The following is a 23761-nucleotide window of genomic DNA, read 5'->3' on the forward strand; positions in this document are numbered from 1 at the left end:
CAAATACAGACAGCGGCAGCCCGGCGGGTCGAAATCCCGACACCTTGAGGTAAGTACCCTAACCCTCCCCTCCCCCCCCCGTAAACCTCCCTTAGAGGTGCCTAACTCTAACCTCCACCCCTAGTGCCTAACCCTAGGGTTTAGGGTGCCTAAACCTAACCCCCCCTCCCCGCACCCTAAACCTAACCCTCCTGGGGGGGTGCCTAGCCCTAACCTCCCCCCCGAGTGCCTAGCCCAAACCCCCCTTCTCCTAGCCTAACCCTAATTTTCCCCGGGGGGTACCTAGCCCTAAGGCACCCTGGGGGTCCTGAAACCTAACCCCCCCCATTCCCGGGCTAAGTGTATACTTACCCGGCAGAGAGGACGATTGGTCAGGCGTCTGGATTAACATAGGTGTCGGTATTTTGACGCCTATGTTAAATCCCTTGCCGGGATTACTCTGTCTGGATTGAGACCAGCGGCCGTCTCATAACTACATCTCGTCTTATGCCTTTGAAAAACAAGATGTCTGAATATAAAGAGAGAGTTGTGCGTAATTTCTGTGTATTAGGAGGAGGGGAGAGGACTGTGTCCTGATGTCTGTGTATTAGGAGGAGGGGAGAGGGCTGTGTCCTGATGTCTGTGTATTAGGAGGAGGGGAGAGGTCTGTGTCATGATGTCTGTGTATTAGGAGGAGGGGAGAGGTCTGTGTCATGATGTCTGTGTATTAGGAGGAGGGGAGAGGGCTGTGTCCTGATGTCTGTGTATTAGGAGGAGGGGAGAGGTCAGTGTCATGATGTCTGTGTATTAGGAGGAGGGGAGGGGCCTGTGTCCTGATGTCTGTGTATTAGGAGGAGGGGAGAGGTCTGTGTCCTGATGTCTGTGTATTAGGAGGAGGGGAGAGGTCTGTGTCATGATGTCTGTGTATTAGGAGGAGGGGAGAGGGCTGTGTCCTGATGTCTGTGTATTAGGAGGAGGGGAGAGGGCTGTGTCCTGATGTCTGTGTATTAGGAGGAGGGGAGAGGTCTGTGTCCTGATGTCTGTGCATTAGGAGGAGGGGAGAGGTCTGTGTCCTGATGTCTGTGTATTAGGAGGAGGGGAGAGGCCTGTGTCCTGATGTCTGTGTATTAGGAGGAGGGGAGAGGTCTGTGTCCTGATGTCTGTGTATTAGGAGGAGGGGAGAGGTCTGTGGGCCTGATGTCTGTGTATTAGGAGGAGGGGAGAGGTCTGTGGGCCTGATTCAGCAAGGATCGCTATTCTGCTAATATGCACGCTACGCAGTTGCTAATATCAGCGGTGAAATGTAAATGTGTGCAATTGCATTACGATCACAGCCTAACATAAGGACGCCCACTTCCCCTTACACACATCTGTATAGTTGGGCAACATAGCGAAACAATCGGTAACAATGGACCCATACACACAGGTAAGGCATGTCAGACCTTACTCAGAAATTGCTAACTTCAGTGCACGCTATGAGACCTCAGGCTGCGTCTGTTAGCGTAGTGGATAATTTATGCACGCCCCTGCAACGGTGTTGAGACGCACTGGCACACCTGCGTTCGCCCGACCACCGCCCCGTCACCTCCCACGAATGGCACTTCCTGTCAATCACTCTGCTCTGGGTCTGCGTAGCCCAGCAGATGCAGTTCCCATCGCAATCGCTAGTACACGCACTGCGATGCATACACATGCGCAGTGCAAAATAATCGACGATTGCGTGCGTATTAGCAACTGCGTTCCTTGCTGAATCAGGCCCTGTGTCCTGATGTCTGTGTATTAGGAGGAGAGGTCTGTGTCCTGATGTCTGTGTATAAGGAGGGGAGGTCTGTGTCCTGATCTGTGTATAAGGAGGGGAGGTCTGGGTCCTGATCTGTGTATAAGGAGGGGAGGTCTGTGTACTGATATCTGTGTATAAGGAGAGGAGGTCTGTGTCCTTGTGTCTGTATATAAGGAGGAGGGGAGAGGTCTGTGTCTTGATGTCTGTGTATAAGGAGTGGAGGACTGTGTGTCCACATGTCTGTGTATTAGGAGGAGGGGAAAGGGCTGTGTCCTGATGTCTGTGTATTAGGAGGAGGAGGTCTGTGTCCTGATGTCTATGTATTAGGAGGAGGGGAGAGGTCTGTGCCCTGATGTCTGTGTATTAGGAGGAGGAGGTCTGTGTCCTGATATCTGTGTATACTGAGGGAAGGTCTGTGTGTACAGATGTATGTGTATTAGGAGGAGGGGAGAGGTCTGTGTCCTGATGTCTGTGTATTAGGAAGAGGGGAGAGGTCAGTGTCCTGATGTCTGTGTATTAGGAGGAGCTGAGAGGTCTGTGTACAGATGTATGTGTATTAGGAGGAGGGGAGAGGTCTGTGTCCTGATGTCTGTGTATTAGGAAGAGGGGAGAGGTATGTGTCCTGATGTCTGTGTATTAGGAAGAGGGGAGAGGTCTGTGTCCTGATGTCTGTGTATTAGGAAGAGGGGAGAGGTCTGTGTCCTGATGTCTGTGTATTAGGAGGAGAAGTCTGTATCCTGATGTCTGTGTATTAGGAAGAGGAGAGAGGTCTGTGTCCTGATGTCTGTGTATTAGGAGGAGGGGAGAGGTCTGTGTATTAGGAAGAGGGGAGAGGTCTGTGTCCTGATTTCTGTGTATTAGGAGGAGAGGTCTGTATCCTGATGTCTGTGTATTAGGAAGAGGGGAGAGGTCTGTGTCCTGATGTCTGTGTATTAGGAGGAGGGGAGAGGTATGTGTCCTGATGTCTGTGTCCTGATGTCTGTGTATTAGGAGGAGAGGTCAGTGTCCTGATGTCTGTGTATTAGGAGGAGGGGAAATGCCTGTGTCCTGATGTCTGTGTATTAAGAAGAGGGGAGAGGTCAGTGTCCTGATGTTTGTGTATTAGGAGGAGGGGAGAGGTCTGTGTCCTGATGTCTGTGTATTAGGAAGAGGGGAGAGGTCTGTGTCCTGATGTTTGTGTATTAGGAGGAGGGGAGAGGTCTGTGTCCTGATGTCTGTGTATTAGGAAGAGGGGAGAGGTCTGTGTCCTGATGTCTGTGTATTAGGAGGAGGGGAGAGGTCTGTGTCCTGATGTCTGTGTATTAGGAGGGTAGAGGTCAGTGTCCTGATGCCTGTGTATTAGGAGGAGGGGAGAGGTCTGTGCCCTGATGTCTGTGTATTAGGAGGGTAGAGGTCAGTGTCCTGATGCCTGTGTATTAGGAGGAGGGGAGGTCTGTATCCTGATGTCTGTGTATTAGGAGGGGGGATGTCTATGTATACTAAGGGAAGGTCTGTGCACAGATGTATGTGTATTAGGAGGAGAGGTCTGTATCCTGATGTCTGTGTATTAGGAGGAGGATGTCTGTATCCTGATGTCTGTGTATAAGGAAGAGACTGCTGTATCCTGGTGCCTGGGTATACTGAGCAGGTCTTTGTCCCATTGCCTGCATACTAGGAGAGCATGCGGGCTACTGTGAGAGGGGGGATGAGGGTCTTCTCATGAGAAGCCTGGTGTGAGTGGCTAATAGGGAACATGTGCTGAATCATTTTTTTGCGCCAAGCAGAAGAATATACTGAAATTAAACCCTTTCTTCAAAGCCAGATCTGCAGAACATTCCTGCACTAATAGTTTCAACACACAGATCCTGGCATTAACCCCTCAACGCCAGTACAAGCAGAACACACAGCCCTCTATGCCCAGCTAGGTTTTGGGAGAGGAAATTAACAGCATACCCTCCTTTCACCCCTTGCATTGAGGCACTGACATGCCAGGGCCACAGATCCCGCACCTCCCTCCCCGCCCGCTGCCCCATCTGTGCAAACGATCCAGACCTGCAGACCATTCCCTCAAGGAAGAGGAAACGGGGAGGACTTGGACGGGGAAGGAGAAGAGGTTAGCAGGAATTTCATGATGCTGGAGGAAAGAATTTCTCTCCTCCTCCTCCTCCTCCCTCCCGTCTAAGTACTGGAGGATGCCGGGCCGCCCTGCAACATCTGGAAGCAGTTTCTGCGGCCAGTTCACCCACACACTCAGGGATGAGGCTGCCCAGTCTCATCCTGTTACATGTGGCACTGGCTGTGCCATCGTACACGGGAACACACAGGTGGTGCCTGGCCCCAACCTGACCCCTGGCTAGACAGTAGGGAAAGGTGATATATTCGGTGTATGACCAAAAAGCATATTAGAATATAATAGATGTACAATCCGCAGATGATGTGGACGGTGACACATAAGATTGTGAGCCCACAGGGCTACGTATCACGCCAGATCACTATTAGAATATACACCATGCATTTAGGCCCATACAGGGTACTTTAGTTCACTTATATCACTATGCACCGCAGTACTCAACTACTCTGACAAGCAAATCACTATCTCAACTACTCCGACAAGCAAATCATCATCTCAACTACTCCGACAAGCAAATCACTATCTCAACTACTCCGACAAGCAAATCATCATCTCAACTACTCCGACAAGCAAATCATCATACTCGTACTGTATTTTGCTGAGCAGGTATTTTGTCTCACTGTCTGTCTCCTGTGCCTGATCTCGGAATGTGCTCAGCGGTGCAAGTATTATATCATGCTGGTACCATGTGACTTTTTTCTGAATTTTTATTGGTGATTGTCCCCCTCCTACACAAAAATAAACCTTGCACAGCACATTTTATCTCGAAGAAACTGGTTTGCAGATGTCTCATCTATAGAGCACAAGTTCCCTGCAGCGTCAGACTGAAATCCTGTCCTGCCGCCGCTTATCAGACATCCGATTCTCTCCAACACGTCTGTCCACGCATTTGAAAACATTCGAAAATGTATTGTGAGAGAGGAACTACTAATCAGTGCTTGGAGGGATGACGGAGGGACGTGGGCTGAGACTTAGCACAGATGCTTGGAGGGTACCGGATTAAACTGAACACGCTCTGCATCATGCGTGCAGGGCGCCCCCTGGTGGTGACCAGGAATCAACACAGCGAGACAATTCTACTGAAACAGTGGGATATTTAGGGCCCTGATTTAGAGTTGACCGCCAATGCAGCCCCGACTGCACTGTTATAAAATGCCGCAGCAGGTGGGATTCGTACAGAGACGACCACCAGCTGCGGTGCTGATTGGCGCTTTGCGTATTAAGACGCGCCGTCAAACACTGCACCAGCCTTGTGGAGGTACATATTACACGCCTGAACATGGCCGCCAAAATCAGTACGACTGCAGCAAAAGACTGACTGCGACACGCCCACATATGGCTAGCCACTCCCCCTGTTACCACGCAGACACGGCCACTGAAATTGCCCTTCTCTGCGTCCAAATTCAATCTGAGGCTGTCCGCGGTAACCATCGGGACGCATACGCAGACCAGACTGAAAACACCAGCGCATGCACAAGAGTCCTATTAGTGATGTGAATAGACCGGTGATGCGGTCAACTTACCACGAGCACATCGCAGGGATGGATTCCGTTCAGAGCCCTTGTCCCTGCATGCATTATTTGATACATTCGGGTGCGAATACTACATTCTGCGATGCGATATTGGGCACTAATATCGCACCCAGATCGAAGAGAATGTGATTATTGATAAATGGAACCCCTAATGCTAAACCTGTCCATACACCAGACCAACTGTCATCCAACTGCTCAACCTGCCCGTCCAACGAAAACGGTGCTCCATACACCTAGCCAACTTTTTCCGCAGACCAGCCAACTTCTGTCCAACTTGTGATGTCACAAGTATCCATCTACGGCCCGTATTCAATTTGAAGCGAAAAGCCATTTTCACGGTTTTTTGTCGAAAACTTTTTGCCAATGACGTAATTTTCGCCTGTTTTGATTTTACTCCATATTCAATTTGAAAGACTTTCTGCCTAGGCGGAAAGTCAATGCAATGTAATAGGCGGAAAAGTTTCGCCTATGAATACCAGGCGGAAAAAAGTGCAGAATTGGGGTTTGGGGTGCAATGTTGCGGGAACCCCCGTGCAGCCTTCAGACAGTCCCCCAAAGGTAAACTGTGTCAAAAAATGTTAAAAGGAAAAAAAAAAACACTTAAGGACACCCCAAAAAATCACTTTGAATTTGGGGGCGAAAAAAAAAAAAATGTTGGGGGACAAAGATAAAAACTAGCGAACTTGACTCTGGGGGGGTCCCCAAGTATGCCCCAGGTGTTTTTTTCATTGCAGGTGCTTGCGGCAGGTGGATTTTTCACGATTTCTTCAACTTAAACCTTTAGCAACTTTAAACTATGCTGGCCCCATTTTCAAGTACCCCAAATTTGCTGGGATAAGTTATTTTCTGCCAAAAAACCTCCTGAATACTATTCTGCACCACTTATACAAAAACGCTATTTAGCAGCTATTGAGCTCATTTAAAAACACCAAATACCTTCAGCAAGCCAAATCGAGGGGGTACCATAGTGAACCCCCATGTCAGAGCATTTTTTGGGGGGTGTCAGGTTGATTTCCCCAAATCTAACAGGACTCTCTGCTTGTTTACGTTTCGCCGGGTGCCGTTTTCGCGTCCTTCTGAATACGGCGAAAAGCGGGCGCGCACGCGAAAGTGTTTTCTCCAAAAACACGTGATGTAGGCAGAAAGTCCAGCAGGCAAAAAGTCTACAAATATCGGGACGATCCGCACGATATCCGCGGATCGCCCCGATAATTGTAATGTGTGTGTGGCCGACCAAGGGTTAAATATCGATGGGTCCAGCATGCCGGATCGTCCAGCATGCCCGTCCAATGCGATATCTGCAAGTTAAAAATGTCGGCCCAGCCATGGCCGACAGACACTTCCCCCTGTTCGTTCCTTCCTTGCTCCAGCGTTATGTGGCGCGACTTGTAGCGCACGGAGGATAGATATGGGCATATCTGTAAATGAAATTGATTGAGGTACTAATTAAGTCACCTGTGCTCAGCCATGGATATCTCTAACACCTGAACTGTTGAGTAGCCTTCAGGACCGCGTTTGGGAACCTCTGCCCTAACCCATAGGGTAATTTTACCAAATTTTAACCAACTTGACAAATCATTACACTGTGTGTGGCCCCAGCATGACTTTAAAAGCCAATCTAGGCAGATTGAAATGAATCAGTGCTCGGCTGAGGTCATTGGCCAATTAGGAGGCGGAGATCAATTACAAGCCGACAATGTCACCTGAAGGAGGAAACCCACTTTAAGTAAGTGCTGTACTGAGAGATCTCTGTTGGAAAGGCACAGGCAGTCCCAGTTGTTGTGGGACTATAAGTACCAGCAGCTGACTGATGTGGAACTACAAGTCGCAGGTTGCCCTAACAGTTAGAGAACCTAAGCAAGCCTTCCAGGTATTGAGTGGAGCTAATGTAGAAAGAACTAGAAGTCCAGTGAGCGGAACAGTTATATGAGCATTTAGTGAAGCATAGCGCTGAATTCTGCAGTCATTGCTCTTCAGAGTTTTACAAAACACACTGGTCAATCTCCCCATCCCAGCGAGGTGATTGGAACAAGTCACCACAGACTCTCTCCGGAGCCACATAACTGGCGCCTTTGGCAATATGACCTTCCCTGAACCTATGCTGCTGCAGGAAGTAATAAAAAACAATTAGTAGCGATGTTATTGCCACCTTCATATTACAAGAGCCATGTGCTGCGGTTACAGTGATGCTACAGAGTCCGAGTGGGAGGGTCACAGGGTGTGGGGAGTGGAGACTGGCCCTGTGAGGTTGACGAGATTCAGGACCGACTGGTGGCAGAGGGTGGACAGTGCATGGCCCACATCAGATCAAAGAGGAAACTGGGTGTGAGCTGGGAGCAGGAAGGGGAGGACCGAGCAAGGACCGCAGGTTGACCCGGTAGATAGTCCTTTCGGGGAGAGGCAGCAAACCGCGCGGTGCTGAGCAGAACTTCTGTAATAATCGGTAAGTTGGGGTATATAGTGTCCCCGTACACTGAAATGATAGTTTGATTTTTCCAATTAGATGGGAACCCAATTTTTTGCCGTTTTTCAGCGTGTGGGACTAACGAACGATTATCGTTTGCTCCCACACACTGGCCCACACTAGATAGTTGGTTGGAACGATATCGTTCTCATGCACGGCCTGCTTAAGACAACTGTAACAGGACAAGCTCAACGATACGGATTTTAACATGTTTAAGAGAATTATTATGTTGCATTGCCCCCCCTCCCCTGGTCTTTATAGAAGCCCTTGTGTTATCCCATGAATTTCCAACATGACGTAGACTTTTAGCCCCGTACCTGGCTGGCTGCTGTGCTCTTCCGGACATCAAAAATCCTCAGCCGCTTGTCCTGTAAGAAAGGAAACAGCACAAAGTCATGTAAGTCTGTACAGAAATGATCCATGGGTTTACAATGCGCTACATTTACTAAATAAGTCCCCAATACTTACAATGTGCTGGTTTACACCTTAAGCACCGTGTGACTTCTGTAAGGTACCAATTTGTATTGGATCTAGTTAGAGGGGCTGATGTATAGGAATCGGCATGATTCAAATCCCGACAGCGGCTAATCGACATGGGTGAAAATCCCGATCGTCCCCAGGTACAGTAAGTATTCACTTACCTATTCTACCCCCTAACCCTCCCTTAGGGGTGCATAACCCTAACCTTCCCCCCAGTGCCTAACCCTAACCCCCCTTCCCCGCCGCCTAAACCTAAGTCCCCCGGGTGGGATGCTTAACTCTAACCTCCCCCCGGGGGTGCCTACAGATTTTCACAGATAATAGTAGCCCATCTGGGTGTGGTGCAAAATGTCGACATGTTAAATGCCAACATTCAGTGTAGACACTAACATGTCAACACTGCGCATGTCGACAGCGTTTTTCAGGCGATTGTAGCCCTCACCCTACCCGCAGCCTAACATTGACCCTGCCCGCAGCCTAACCCTATCCGCAGCCAAAACTTAACCCTACCCGCAGGAAAACCCTCACCCTACCCGCAGGAAAACCCTCACCCTACCCGCAGGAAAACCCTCACCTTACCCGCAGGAAAACCCTCACCCTACCCACAGGAAATCCCTCACCCTACCCACAGGAAATCCCTCACCCTACCCGCAGGAAAACCCTCACCCTACCCGCAGGAAAACCCTCACCTTACCCGCAGGAAATCCCTCACCCTACCCGCAGGAAAACCCTCACCTTACCCGCAGGAAATCCCTCATCTTACCCGCAGGAAATCCCTCACCCTACCCGCAGGAAAACCCTCACCTTACCCGCAGGAAATCCCTCACCCTACCCGCAGGCACACCCTCACCCTACCCGCAGGCACACCGACACCTTATTCGCAGGCACACCCTCACCCTATCCGCAGGCATACCCTCACCCTACCCGCAGGCACACCGACACCTTATTCGCAGGCACACCCTCACCCTATCCGCAGCCAAACCCTAAACCTATCAACAGCCAAACCCTAGCTTTAAATTCCGACATTCTGCCCATGTTGACATGGAGTAAGATGGAACAAATAACTGTTCACCCAGACAGACCACGTTGGAATGCAAAGGGGGCAAATACTATACACACATTTTTTGCATGCGTGGTAAATACTGGCTGCTGCTGCATGTAGCCCACACATGCTGGGCAGCTTTATCTTTACACTGCAATATAGGATTTGACTTTGGACACGACCCTCCCAAATCTATCTGCCCCACCTGCAGCGCAGCATGGTGTTACCTAGGTGTAAGATATACAGAACAGCCTAATTAGTCATTTACACTTTATTCATAATTTGGCTGAAAAAGACCAAGAACATGTGAAAAAGAATATTGAACCAGGTACGTACCACAGGCCAGTAATGGGACCTTACAACATACTAAGAGCACCAAGTGCAGGGCACTCTGGTAAAGAGCACAGTCATCGTCTCTCATGTCTATGTCACAGTATCACTGTCTCTGGCTCATACGCATCAGCCAGAGCATTACCATTGCCTGTGTGCCCTCTTGCAACTTTTTTTTTAAAGTTTCTAAGTAAATAACTTTCAGTTATTGACCCTATAAACTTACTACCGCCGGGGAAACGCGCTCTGAGGCGGTAATGTTCTCCAATAAGGTACTTATTGCCACAACTCCAAGAAGTGCCGGTTGAGGCAATAACGCGCTTTGTACGGCAGCCAGAGCAGCCCTGTCGTTTATACTTAATAAAAGCAAAATATTTACAAAAATAAAACATAACCACTGTTGTAGATTGCACAAGATGTTAAGAATTCAACTCCAGTTTCCATAGACATATGAGCAGTTGGTCAGCAAAGCTATGTCGTTCTATGGCTGGTATACGTCTTAGTGATTGAGCCCAAGAATAGGAAAAGAAAACTGCTAATTGTTATATAAAGAAATGAAAAGCTGAACTGGCTGCGCACTGATTACCTAACGTCTTAGGACAGTGCTGCTCTGCACTGATTACCTAACGTCTTAGGACAGTGCTGCTCTGCACTGATTACCTAACGTCTTAGGACAGTGCTGCTCTGCACTGATTACCTAACGTCTTAGGACAGTGCTGCTCTGCACTGATTACCTAACGTCTTAGGACAGTGCTGCTCTGCACTGATTACCTAACGTCTTAGTACAGTGCTGCTCTGCACTGATTACCTAACGTCTTAGGACAGTGCTGCTCTGCACTGATTACCTAACGTCCTAGGACAGTGCTGCTCTGCACTGATTACCTAACGTCTTAGGACAGTGCTGCTCTGCACTGAAACGCGTCAGATATTTTATTGAAGTTTTAAAAACCAACCTGTGGTGAATCCTTAAATTCCATGTTTAAGGCCCAGAAACACCAGTTTATATTGGCTCAATGAGACATCAGGAGAGAGAGCATCAATAACTGTATATGTGACCCTAATTATCTGAACAGTATATAGGATGCCTGTACAATTAGACTGAATCCAAAGGATGAGCAAAGAACCCGGAGAATCTTTATGGGACACCCACCTACTTGGAGTACACAGTAATGCAGGATCTTTCTATTCAGAGATGTTCTCTCCATAAAGATCCCTTAATACAGAGACTGAACTGGCCTCATTAGTTGCTAACACTTTCGCCGCCGTTGGGGGAGGGGGGGGGGGTGAGAGACCGGGATCTCCGTCGGCTGACGGAGATTTCCTGGCGTCATCCTATCATCTGCAGAGACCGGCTTGCGTGACCCCATGGGCCACCTTAGCCGGCCGATGTTCCACAGAGTATCCGATGCTGTGTTGGACAACGCAGCTTGGATACGTAATGCAGCAGGAGGCGTGATGTCTCCTGTGCGTTACCATATCTGCGAGGATCGCAACTGCCAAGCTGCCTGAGTGCATACATCATATATCTATAGCCTGCGTGCATGGGAGGCAATCGGGAAGCCGACTGCCTAAATACCGGCAGCCGGCTTCCCGACTGTCTTATCCCGGCAAGGGTGAAATGGCGGGCGTCTAGTTGTAGACGCCCGCATTTCCCATGATGGCGGTAGACCGGCGCCCGGCATCACGATCGCAGTGATGCCGGGCACCACGCGCGGACAGCCGCGGAAGGGGGGGGGGGGGGTGGTTGGGAGGGCTTGAGTTGGGAGGGTTAGGTTTAGGGCTCCCGGGGGGGGACTTAGGGTTAGGCAGCCCCCCGGGAGGGTTAGGGTTAGGCTAGGGGGAGGGAGGGTTAGGGTTAGGCACCCCCGGGGGGGACTTAGGGTTAGGCGCCCCCCCGGGGACTTAGGTTTAGGCAGCGGGGAAGGGGGTGGTTAGGGTTAGGCACTTGGGGGGGAAGTTAGGGTTAGGCACCCCTAAGGAGGGTTAGGGTTAGGGGGGTTAGGTTAGTGGATACTTACCTATCCACGATCAGGATTTCCAGCGCTGTCGGGCTTCCGCTGCGTCGCACTCTGCTCCTGTCGGGCTGCCATGCGGCCGGCGGTATTTCATACCAATTCCGCGTGCATACATCAGATATCTACAGCCTGCGTGCATACATCAGATATCTATAGCCTGCGTGCATACATCAGATATCTATAGCCTATAGCCTGCGTGCATACATCAGATATCTATAGCCTATAGCCTGCGTGCATACATCAGATATCTATAGCCTGCGTGCACACATCAGATATCTATAGCCTGCGTGCATACATCAGATATCTATAGCCTGTAGCCTGCGTGCATACATCAGATATCTATAGCCTATAGCCTGCGTGCATACATCAGATATCTATAGCCTGCGTGCATACATCAGATATCTATAGCCTGCGTGCATACATCATATCTATAGCCTGCGTGCATACATCATATCTATAGCCTGCGTGCATACATCATATCTATAGCCTGCGTGCATACATCAGATATCTATAGCCTATAGCCTGCGTGCATACATCAGATATCTATAGCCTATAGCCTGCGTGCATACATCAGATATCTATAGCCTGCGTGCATACATCAGATATCTATAGCCTGCGTGCATACATCAGATATCTATAGCCTGCGTGCATACATCAGATATCTATAGCCTGCGTGCATACATCAGATATCTATAGCCTGCGTGCATACATCAGATATCTATAGCCTGCGTGCATACATCAGATATCTATAGCCTGCGTGCATACATCAGATATCTATAGCCTGCGTGCATACATCATATCTATAGCCTGCGTGCATACATCAGATATCTATAGCCTATAGCCTGCGTGCATACATCAGATATCTATAGCCTGCGTGCATACATGAGATATCTATAGCCTGCGTGCATACATCATATATCTATAGCCTATAGCCTGCGTGCATACATCAGATATCTATAGCCTGCGTGCATACATGAGATATCCATAGCCTGCGTGCATACATCAGATATCCATAGCCTGTGTGCATACATCAGATATCCATAGCCTGCGTGCATACATACAGACATCATATATCTATAGCCTGCATGCAGCTTTGCAATTGTGATCCTCGCTGAATCAGGCCCCAAGTGCGCAGACAATTCTGCTTTTAGTTGGACATGGGATTAGGTGGAGGACTGATATAACACACAAACACGGTACATGGCAAAAAGGCTGATAACGTATAAGGCTTCTCTGTGCGCTCACCTTCGAGGATGTCCCTATGAGGCTCCCATCCTGGCTCCAGCAAATACTCTGCACCAGGTCCCCATGATCATCCAATGCTACAGACAGGAAGAAAGAAATCTGTGTGAGATCCTTGATCACAGATCTGTTTAATAGTACTTTACAGATCTCCAAATATCTGCCCATCAAATTTACAATTAACTTTTTTCTTCAATTTAAAGCCCAGAAATTCTATTTTATTTTGGATAATTATAAAAAGTAGGATACTGGGAACTGTATTAGGAGCTATGGACTAAAAATGGCAGGCCCAATTGTATTGCGGTCCCTAACCAATAGGTTAAAAAAAAATTAAATAAAAAAAAAAAAGCAATAGCAGACCAACCGCAAATTAATTTAATTGACAATTGTTTAATTGTATTCCCCACTAAAGATGCAGGAATAAAACAAAAAAATAAAAAGACCTTTTTTTTTTTTTAAATATAATTGTACACATTTTTCTTGCATTCTCTAAAGCCGGGTACACACTAGAAGATGTGTCATCTGCCGGATATGTCGTGTAACCGGCTATATCGCCAATGGGAGCCATGCTGTTCCTGCTGTTGCGCCATCGCTCCTGGCATCGGCAAGTGTGTATGCACTTGCCGAGGCGGGGACCTGCCGTGCGATAGATCGCGCTAGGTACAAATCATTTAGTGTGTACCCATCTTAACACTCTGATATATTGTAATAAAAAAATAATTCCATCTCAAATTATGGATATGCCTCATTTAGGAGGAAATTTTCCAGGACGTGCGAGTCCCTGAACTTAGCACAGGGTTATGTGGCTGCTGCAGTTTTGAAAACAGTTAAAAAAAATTCCCAAACCGGCGTGAAGTCCAGGAAGCATGTTAGACCAAGGTTGTTACCTGCAAGGGCAGTTTCCCTGGAGAGATCCCAGATTTGAGCAGATTTGCTGGCTGCAGACACCAGCAGAGCATTAGCTGAGGGGTGGAACTGCAAGGCTTTCACAGGACCTCCTTTCACGGTCAGTATCCCAGTAGGGTCGCCCACATCCCCTACCTCCGACACGCGCCACAGCTTTACCTGCAAAACAAGTGTAGGAAGAATGCGGACACTGGTTATACATCTATTGGAGCAAACCAATTCAGAGCAGTCAGCAGGGGGTCCCGCCAGAAAAGATTAATAAACAGGTTTAACGTTAATGTCCATAGCTGGCGATATCGGTCAGCACATTGCTAAAATTGTCCCCAATGTATACGCACATAGGCCCGTATTCATTTTGGGGCGAAAAGTCCGAGGTCAGACTTTTCGCCCTCATCGCCGTTTTTAGCTGGAATAAAATATCGGGCGCTTATCGAAGTATCGAAAAGTCCTGGGAAATTTTGGGAAATCATCCTGGCACCCCCCTAAAGATGTCCTGACATGGGGGATCACTATGGGTACCCCCGTTTTGGCCTGCGGAAGGTAAGTCGGGTTTTTTAATAGCCGCGGCAGGTGCATAAATGTGCCTGTGAAGAAGGGGTGAAGAATAGACCTTATCTTTCCTTTTTTTTTTTAAATAAATATGCCTATCAAATTTGAGTACATTGAAATTGGGTGTAAGCATATTTTTAAGTCACTAAAGCCATTTAAAAAAATTATTCGAAAATGCACCTGCCGCATTCTAGAAAACACCTGTCGCATACATGGGAACCTCCCCTGAATCAGTTTTGCTACTTTAAAACTTTGCTCCCCAATAATTATTTTTTTTTACCCCCAAAATTTAAGTACTTTTTTTGGGGGGGGAGGGGGGGGGGGGGCGGTGTCCTGAGGAATTAAAAAAGAAAATTGTCAGAATACTTTTAGGGGACACTCCCAGGGGTGCAGACTATTATTTATTTTTAAGCCTGCACCCCTAAACCCCAATTCTGCACTTTTTTTCTCCATGTATTACATGGAGAAAAGTTATCCCCATTTTTTAACAAAGACTTTTCGCAGCAGCGAAGTCTTTGAAATTGAATATGGGGATAATTGAAACAGGCGAAAATGAAGTAATCGGCGATAAATTATCGCCGATAACGGGCTTTTCACCTCAAATTGAATATGGCCCATACTTGCCGATTCAGGGGTGAGATTCAACTAAAGCCGGGTACACACTGGAGCAACTGGCAATCGGAAGGATGTTTAGGGCAATTTGCCTTCATCCTGGACATCGCATGATTGCCAGTAAACATTACCCGATTTTAATGAACGACGGAACATACACTCGTTCCATCCTTCATTAATATGTATGGCGCCGCACGCGATATTGTGTGATAGGTCGTGCGACCGCGGTAGCGTGCAAATTGGGCACACACACTGAACAATACAGCATGTACGGTTTGTCGTTCCGATTTGGCCAAATCGGGCCGATGTCGCTCCAGTGTGTACCCAGCTTAAGGCTTAAGCGTGAGATTCCATGGGGACGTTTAAAGGGGGAAATTTGCAACGCCTTTATGTACCAAACCTTAGGAACAAATTCACATACCTGTTGTTAATTCATTTCTACAAGGTTAAAAAAAGCAAAAAACACCAACACGCACCACTAACGACAACCCCACAAGTCTAGACAAATAAGAGAAAGTTCCCAGTCAATGTTTCCACTTACTGTTTGGTCAGCAGATCCCGTGGCGAGGAAGCAATCATCGAACGGAGAAAAGGCGAAGTCTGTCACCACATCTGAGGGAGCGACGGGTAAAACGAGAGACACAAAGCACTGAGGTTTATTTGTTAGACGTATGTAAAATAGAAAAGAAAAGACATGGTGAATAATGGATGAAAGGGAGGATTATAACGGAGACCTAAAACCAGCACGCACCTGAGTGGCAATGCAGCCGTGAGACCGTCCTCTTCTCTCCGTCCTCCGCCTGGAGGGGGGTGATCCCCAGCACCCCTAAAAGTACAAACATGGCATGGAGTAACAGTAACACAGTAACTGACAGACACGTATCTTACACACAGCTATAAAACATGTTAGGTTATATTTTATTATGTACTACGTGCTGTCATCTATGGTTCTAGACATGGCTAAAGACCAGTTTCCATTATAAAACGTTTAACATCGTAATGATCGGAAGTGAATTTCCATAATTAAATGAAGCTGAAAGGTAACAAAACGTCTGTAGCCTAAAGCCCAGGGCTGCTCCTTGGATGGGATGAGGGGAGAGTCTTCTCAGGCGGTAACAGTCATGTACACGTGTTTGCAATTGCTTATACATGCACTTACTGTATTCTGTCCCATATTACAGAGCTCCCTTCCCACCTATGTGAATCAAGCGAGCCTGCATGGGTGCATATGCGTGCGGCCACTTTTAGGAGCTTGTGCAGAGCAAAATCAAGCAATTCACACTATGCAAACCGGCGCAGTACTCACTTTACATCAGGCCCAAAGTCTACACCTGACCTCCTGACCTCCAGCATCTCTCCCCACCCTCCCTGGTGCTTTCACAGATTACAAATCCCTGTGTGTTTCCTCTTGCAACAATGTGAGTGACAGCAGGAGCAGAGGGGTGCAGGAGAGGGAGACCTGCCAATTTACACCTGCGTTCAGCACGCTCCTCTCTCAACCAATGCAGAAGAAAATGTGCCGTGTCTAATCTAGATCAGTGTTTCTCAAACCCAGTCCTCGTGGAACCCTAGCAGTGCATGTTTTCCAGATCTATAGTGTTCTCGCTAGGCTGTTTTAGCGGGGCGCTGCGCCCTGCCCGATTTTAAGAGGGCACAATGCGCCCTGCCGTTTAGCAACACCCCGCTAAAACAGCGTGCCCTGTGCCTTCCCCAACAGCGGGCCGCAGTTCCCTGCGGGTGGGAAAAGTTGCTGTGACCGATTACTGCTGGATGAATAGACGCCGTGCACATGCGCACGGCATCTATTCGCCACAAGGGAAAAGCTTGGGGGAAGCCTAGCACCTCCAAAAGTGCTGGGAACTCCCCCAAGTGTGGCAAATTGTCACATGGACACGCCACCTCCCTGATCGGCCATGCCCCCTTTTCGGGGGTGCACATCCAGAGGATGCCCTGCCTGCGAGACTACACCCTGCCTGCATTCTAGCGGGAACACTAATCTAGCTGGAGGACAATAGTGACTAAAGCCGGTACACACTGGAGCAATGTCAGCCCAATATGTCGTTCCAATTAGGCCGAAACTACATATCTGCACGATCGCTCTGTGTGTACAGCCAATATGCGCGCTCCCCCAGTTGTTAGCGATATCTTCCGGTCAGGCGATATCGCATTTGTTTAGCACACCCACCCAGCAATCAGATCGGTTATAATCTCAATAATGGGTATTTTAAACTGTAATAATAAGGTAACAGAGAGGGAGAAGGATATTTCATTAATAAATAAGTAATCCATTTCTTAAGTACAGTCGTTTTGATGAATGATAATGCTACGGCCATTCAAGCTGATCTTAAATTATCTTTATGATACCCTAAAGGTTCATGGACGATTTTCAGCCCCAGCAACTAAATGTCATGAGATAAACCTTTGAATACATCAGAAGGGTTTGTAAACAATTTATTTGATTAATCTCACGAGAGAGAGGAGACAAACCCTTCCTGTCCTCTCTATCTCAGTGTCCATGCCCTGAAAGAATCACCTATCATATCCAAAACGGGCAGAAAATAGCTCATCCCATTAAACTCCACGGAGGAGATTAACTGCCTGAAGCTCATGAGAGGCGATTAAATTGCGGAGGAGATCATTGCTACACAGGTGATATTTAATCGCTTTGTAGGGCAAAGTCCACAGAAAACAATGAGCTATAACCAGAAGTACTTCTGTTCTGCCCTGGCTGACGTTGAGGAGAAGGCTGACGTAATGGTGTGGATTACCATCTCTGATCGTGTTACAAATGCAACAAATGGGTCTAGCATTCAGCAAACCACAGCGCCTCACATAGACCTACCCGAGCTGTCTGTGTTGTACACAATCCGACTATGTCCACTCTTTATGTTGTTTCCATTGGATGAAGTGGATACACCTCCGATGTCTTCAATCCAACCCTAAAATCACATGTCACTACGTGAGAACAAGACACACAACAAGAGCACGTGTAGGTCGTTAAAAGACAGACAAGTCTATTATTTGTGCTCCCTCCACACCCACGTCCCCGTTATGATCACAGAGCCTTTTATCTGACAATGTTTTGTGGTTCTCTCATTAAATGTCCACACCAGTGATTCCCAAACCAGGGATAGCCAGTTTTACACGGATGGTCGATGGTTTTGCCATCAATGGTCGAGATCCGATGGTTCTCCACCATCAATGGCACAAATGCAATATTTTTGGCGTTTTTTTTTTTTTTTAGCTGCACAGTGGGGGAACGTAACTTAGCCCAACCACCACAACCAGGCCACTAAGCCCTGCCCCATGCCAATTGGCCAGATCCCCACTCTGTAGGAAAAGCAGGGATGTCCATCGATGGGTGAAACCATCGATGGTTCCCAGTTAATTGTTTTATGCCATCAATGCTAAGCACAGATGGCACCATTGAAGGAAACCATCGATAGTTAATCCTACAATGCCATTCCTATCCCCAACTCAGGGACTGATTCAGCAAGGATCGCAACTGCGATTGCAATAGCGATTACGCATGCAGGTCCTCAAATCCCCCTTACAGGTTTCTAAGGCTAACCATGCTTGAGCATGGATGGTTAAATCAAAATTATTGAGGAACCAACTATCTCACCTGTATGGATGTCCTTAAAACCAGGATTGTTAGGGGGCTTTGAGGAAAGGTTTTGGGGAACACTCGGCTATGTAATGTCTGAAGCACCTTCCCCTTCTGCAGCTATTGCCACCAGTGGTGATGTCGTACAGCGCCTGCAGCCATCACATCATTAACCCAATGTAATCGGGGACAAGCAGAGTATTGCCGGGTACACACTACTAGGGGTGAGCAATAAGCACCCCCCCCCCAGCTGTTGTAGAACTATACATCCCATCGTGCCCCAACACAGTTTTGCTATTTGGCCATGCTAAAATTGTTGCAATGCATGCTGGTATTTGTAGTTCAAAAACAGCTGGAGGGACGCTTATTGCCCACCTCTGCACTAAACAATAGGTCGTCCGATCCACACATAGTCAAGTGTGTACCCACTATGCTCACCCTTACTGACCGACGTCGAGGGGTCGTTCCGTCGTCTGTGCAATGCACAAACGGCGGAGCGCCCAGCTGCCGACGCCGGCAAATTCAATGGTGCTGGTGAACGACATATTGGGCAGCCCATTACCGGATGGAGCGGACTCACCAAAGAAGGCAGGAGTGGTGAGTGCTATGTACACTCTACTAGGGATATGTTACAGTAAATAATTGCAGTGAGGATTATAACCTCCGGGTCAAGGGCCGAGCTCCCATGCTTACAATCTACAGGGGCCAAAGTGTCACGTATTGCCTATTGGTGCAGTCAGATTGCAATGTGCTTTAGGCTACTACGTGAGTCAGTCATGCACACATTGCTTTGAGTTGATAATAATGACAAAAGCAGATTTAGGTGCATCAGGGTCTGTCCCGATAGCCTTGATCTGTTTTATTTGCCCGTCAACAGTGTGGTGCCCTGGCAGCTTATAGAGCCGGGGGTGATATCTAGCATGGGAAGTGTGGGAGGAAATGACAATCTTGTGACATGTACAAACAGACAAGGCAGCGGAAACCTGCAGATCTCCCTGTATAACAGGGCATGCAGCAGCTCACACATGTACTGTAGCTCTGTCAGTGTTTATGATGTGTAATGACGCTCATGGTACATGTGGGCTTACTGACAGAAGGTATTTATTGCGTGGGAGGCCCCTGTGCCAGTCACTACCTTACAGCTGCACTGCAGCGTAGGATGTCTTGAAATAGCTGCTTATTTATTTATTACCAGTTATTTATATAGCGCACACATATTCCGCAGCGATTTACAGAGAATATTTGTCCATTCACATCAGTCCCTGCCCCAGTGGAGCTTACACTCTATATTCCCTATCACAGGCTCACATACACATACACACTAGGGTTAATTTGTGTTGGGAGCCAATTAGCCTACCAGTGTGGGAGGAAACCGGAGCACCTGGAGGAAACCCACACAAGCACAGGGAGAATATACAAACTCCACACAGTAGGGCTGTGGTGGCAATCAAACCCATGACCTCAGTGCTGTGAGGCAGTAATGCTAACCACTACACCGTCTGTGCTGCTTATGCTTTGTAAGCGTCTTACTATGGATGTTTTATTTACCACAAAACAATAGTAGTTTTATTTATGTACGCCACAGCCATACACAGAACCGGGGGATATAGGACGTTGCTGGAAAAGTTCAACAATGCGATTCAGGGACCCAAATACTGCAAAGCAAGTGTACCAGAAGAGCCACCTGCAAATACACAACGATCTGAGAGCCTGATGCACAGCGGTGCGCTAATTGTATTGACGCTCTGTTGCACTGATGCACGCAGCGATAATGCTATATTATACGAACGCCAGGCCCCCTGCTGGCTTCTCTGATCCGCAGCTGCGTCCACAGAGTAACCCTCGAGTTACTGAGGGTGGCCGGGTATGACACGCTGTCGTGGCCAGTGAAGTTGCCTTTGAATGCCCAGAAAACAGAGGACGCTGGCCGTCACCGCACCTTCCCCGTCCCCAATTGGCTGCAGCAAATCAATGATGCAGCAGCTTAGGGGGCCCTGCAACTGTTGTAACAGACAGCGGTCAGCGCATGCGCCGATCATCGGAGCTGTGAGCAAACCATCGGGATTGCCTACAACGCTGAATCGGCGCTGTATCCACACCACAGAATCAAAAGTACAAATGAAATGCTCATAAGAGATGTAGTCAGGATACCGGCCGCCGAAATCCAAGCCCGACATGCGACTAAAGATAGGCGTCGAACTCCCGATGCCTATCAATAGCCCCACAACGAAATTCCGACACCCGGCATACCGAACGAAGGTAAGCCGGGGGTCTTAGGTTTTAGCAGCAGGAAAGGGAGGGGGGGGAGGCTTAGGAATCTCCGGGGGGATTTTGTGTTAGGCACCTTCCCCCGGGAGGGTTAGCGTTAGGCTAGGGGAACTTAAGGTTAGGCACCCCCGGGGGAGGTTAGCGTTATTCACCCCCCCAGGTGGGTTAGGTTTAGGCACCAACAAGGAAAGGATAGAGTTAGGCACTAAGGGGGAAGGTTAGGGGTAGGCACCATTAAGGGAGGAGGAAGGGGGGGGGGGGAGTGGGGATACTTACCAACCCCCTTCGGGATTTCGAACCGTCGGTAGTTGATCCGGCGGCTATTCAGCCGCTGGCATTACATACCGATTCCGCTCATACAACTAAACATTTTAATTAATAGAAAAAACAAAAACCACTGAAGATATCCTTTAAAAGTGTTTTACAGCTGTGGCTCTCATAGCCCCCCAGGGGTAGCATTTTCTGTAATGGCGAGGAGGGCCGTCCTGGTGATATTTAGACACATGCGGTATCACGGCAGGACCCTGATCACAACATGAAAAAGTCTGTCCCTGTATAAGAAGCCTTATGTGCACTATAGTTTTATTGTCCATTTCACACTTTTCATCAATTGTAGTATGAGTATATGTACAAATAATTCTGTATAATAAATATATATATATATATATATATATATATATATATATATATAGCCATTACATATACTGTATAACATAACTATTTGTTAGCAATCCTATGTATGACATATGTGCAGACAGGCCCACTCACAGGTCAGGAAAGAAGCAGCTCTGCTTGAGAATAGATGTGTAATCCTGAGTGACTGTGACTGACATGCAGCTGCACATGAGCCCTTAGGCTGAGAGTGACTATTATTACACCCCTATACTGGGCAGCAGCACACCACTAATCTGACAGCCCGCAAATGCATGTACATATCTAGCATGGACAGGGGAGTCTGCCCCACCAGGAGATCATGTAAACCCTGTCCTGCTGACATGTTGCAATGCATGGCTGTGCCACTAACCCTCCCATGCCCCAGGTTATGCAATCCCTGCATGAGAAGCATTCCCTCCCAGTGCATCATTAACCCTTTAGGGTGCTCACAGCTCCCATGTAGGCACTGCCCTGCACCCCTCCTGCCCACTTATCACGCTCTTACCTCCTTTTTGGGGATTTTAGGGATGCAGTTCTTGAATTTGGAGGTCTTGAAGCGATTCATGATGGTGGGAAGCTAACCTCCCAGTAGCTGTCACTCTGACCCCCACACTGGCTGTCACTCCCTGAGCTGGGCTGTCTCCCTGACTCTCAATCAGATGAGCTGGCTCCGGGTCAGAGACTCAGACTTTCACTCTGCTGTATCTGGGCTCAGCCCCTCCCAGCCCGAGAGACAGTGCTGCCCAGCGATCAGATCGGAGATGGATTGCTCCGCCCTGCTGCTGTCCTTTTTTACTCTGACATCTGCTAGACATGTCTACTCATTATAACCTTTCCTATGCAATGAGAATGATGCCAGTACACATAACACTTGACTACTGACTCTCCCTGCTGCGTATTTTTAGAGTTTTAAATGCTATTGCAGCAATGTGTATAAAGCATGTCTTTGTCCTGCATTGTATTGTACTGTAAGTTACTTGTTTCTTGTTTATGTACTATGTAAGGCGCTGTGGAATACTTGTACCATATAAATAAAGGATAATAATAATATATATACAGTACTGTGCAAAAGCGGATTGGCTGTGATACATTCACATAATATCGCAGTGTGATTTTTTTAATAAATCACAAGGATGTGTCAAAAATTGCATGCAGGAACAGAGCTTATGATAAAGCTCTGGGCCTGATTCAGACCCGCTCGCAAGCTCTATGCACTCACGAGTGGGTCGATGTTTGGCCACTGCGCATGCGCACGCCGGAGCCGGCTCCGACGTGTGCACGCGCGAGACCCGGCTAGCGACGGGCGCTCCGTCGCTCCGGGTCTCGCGACAAAATCGGGTGGCTGCCGATTTTGATGGACAGCTCGCACCGGTTTGGAGGCGGGCAGGGGTGGTGGCTGGCCAAACGGAGGTGTTCCCGACGGACCGCCTGCCGTTTGGGGGCGGCCCCACTGACATCACGAGTGATGTCAGTGGTGAGCTTCCGGCTCTATTAAGAGCCAGAAGCTCACTGGGGCTTGCGGGAACGAGACCGGGTCTCGTCGCAAGCCGCCATGGTACCTATTGGTGTTTTGACATATCGGGAGAGATCATTAGATAAGGGTAATACGTTACACACAAATATAAGAGCTGATCTATATTGCTTATTGATGCTAGTTTCATATAAGGTACTGTAATGCCCCTCATATTAGTATATAGTTTTCTTGGATACATGTGCTTTTATATATTGGATACAGTTCCATACTTCACATAATATTCACATTTTAATTTTGTTGTTTAGCTGTCCACCAGAGGGAGAGACGGTGTTTAACAAACGGTACCATAGTAACAAACATCAACAGGGCGATGACGTCATCCAGAGCGCGACCTCGGATGAGCGTGGACACCACTCTCACCTCCATCAGCAGCACTGATTACTCTCACAGGGATATAAGGTAAGCTCATTTTAGCATATATTTTATATTGTCATGATCTTGCGCAGTCCCGAGACGTCGATTGTCATTAGACTTTTGTATAAAGAGCATTTGCAAAAACCCTGGAGTGACCTGTGTGGATTTGTACTCATTTCATAGTACTACCCAAAGCTATATATATATATATATATATATAATATATATATATTTGTGGCTAGATGTTTTTTCATTGGTAACCAAGGATCTGGAAATTCCCCTTTCAAAATCCTGCGTTTGCCA

The 23761-nt window shown here is 47.9% G+C and overlaps 1 protein-coding gene across 1 annotated transcript in view; it reads right to left on the reverse strand.

Moving 5' to 3' along the window:
* Nucleotides 1-22338, reverse strand: part of CORO7 (coronin 7) — a 140158-nt gene extending 117820 nt beyond the window's left edge. Inside the window, exons 1-7 of the mRNA XM_088464731.1 lie at nt 22076-22338; nt 17884-17980; nt 15793-15867; nt 15583-15653; nt 13862-14039; nt 12978-13054; nt 8183-8233 (exon numbers count right to left, since the gene is read on the reverse strand). Of these exons, the coding sequence (XP_088320857.1) occupies nt 8183-8233; nt 12978-13054; nt 13862-14039; nt 15583-15653; nt 15793-15867; nt 17884-17980; nt 22076-22135 (609 nt within the window). The 5' untranslated portion in view covers nt 22136-22338. The remainder of the gene's footprint in view (nt 1-8182; nt 8234-12977; nt 13055-13861; nt 14040-15582; nt 15654-15792; nt 15868-17883; nt 17981-22075) is intronic.
* Between the last annotated feature and the right edge of the window lie 1423 nt (nt 22339-23761).

This window comes from Taudactylus pleione, unplaced genomic scaffold (assembly GCF_031769625.1).
Source record: "Taudactylus pleione unplaced genomic scaffold, aTauple2 ptg000061l, whole genome shotgun sequence".
Lineage (NCBI taxonomy): Eukaryota > Metazoa > Chordata > Amphibia > Anura > Myobatrachidae > Taudactylus > Taudactylus pleione.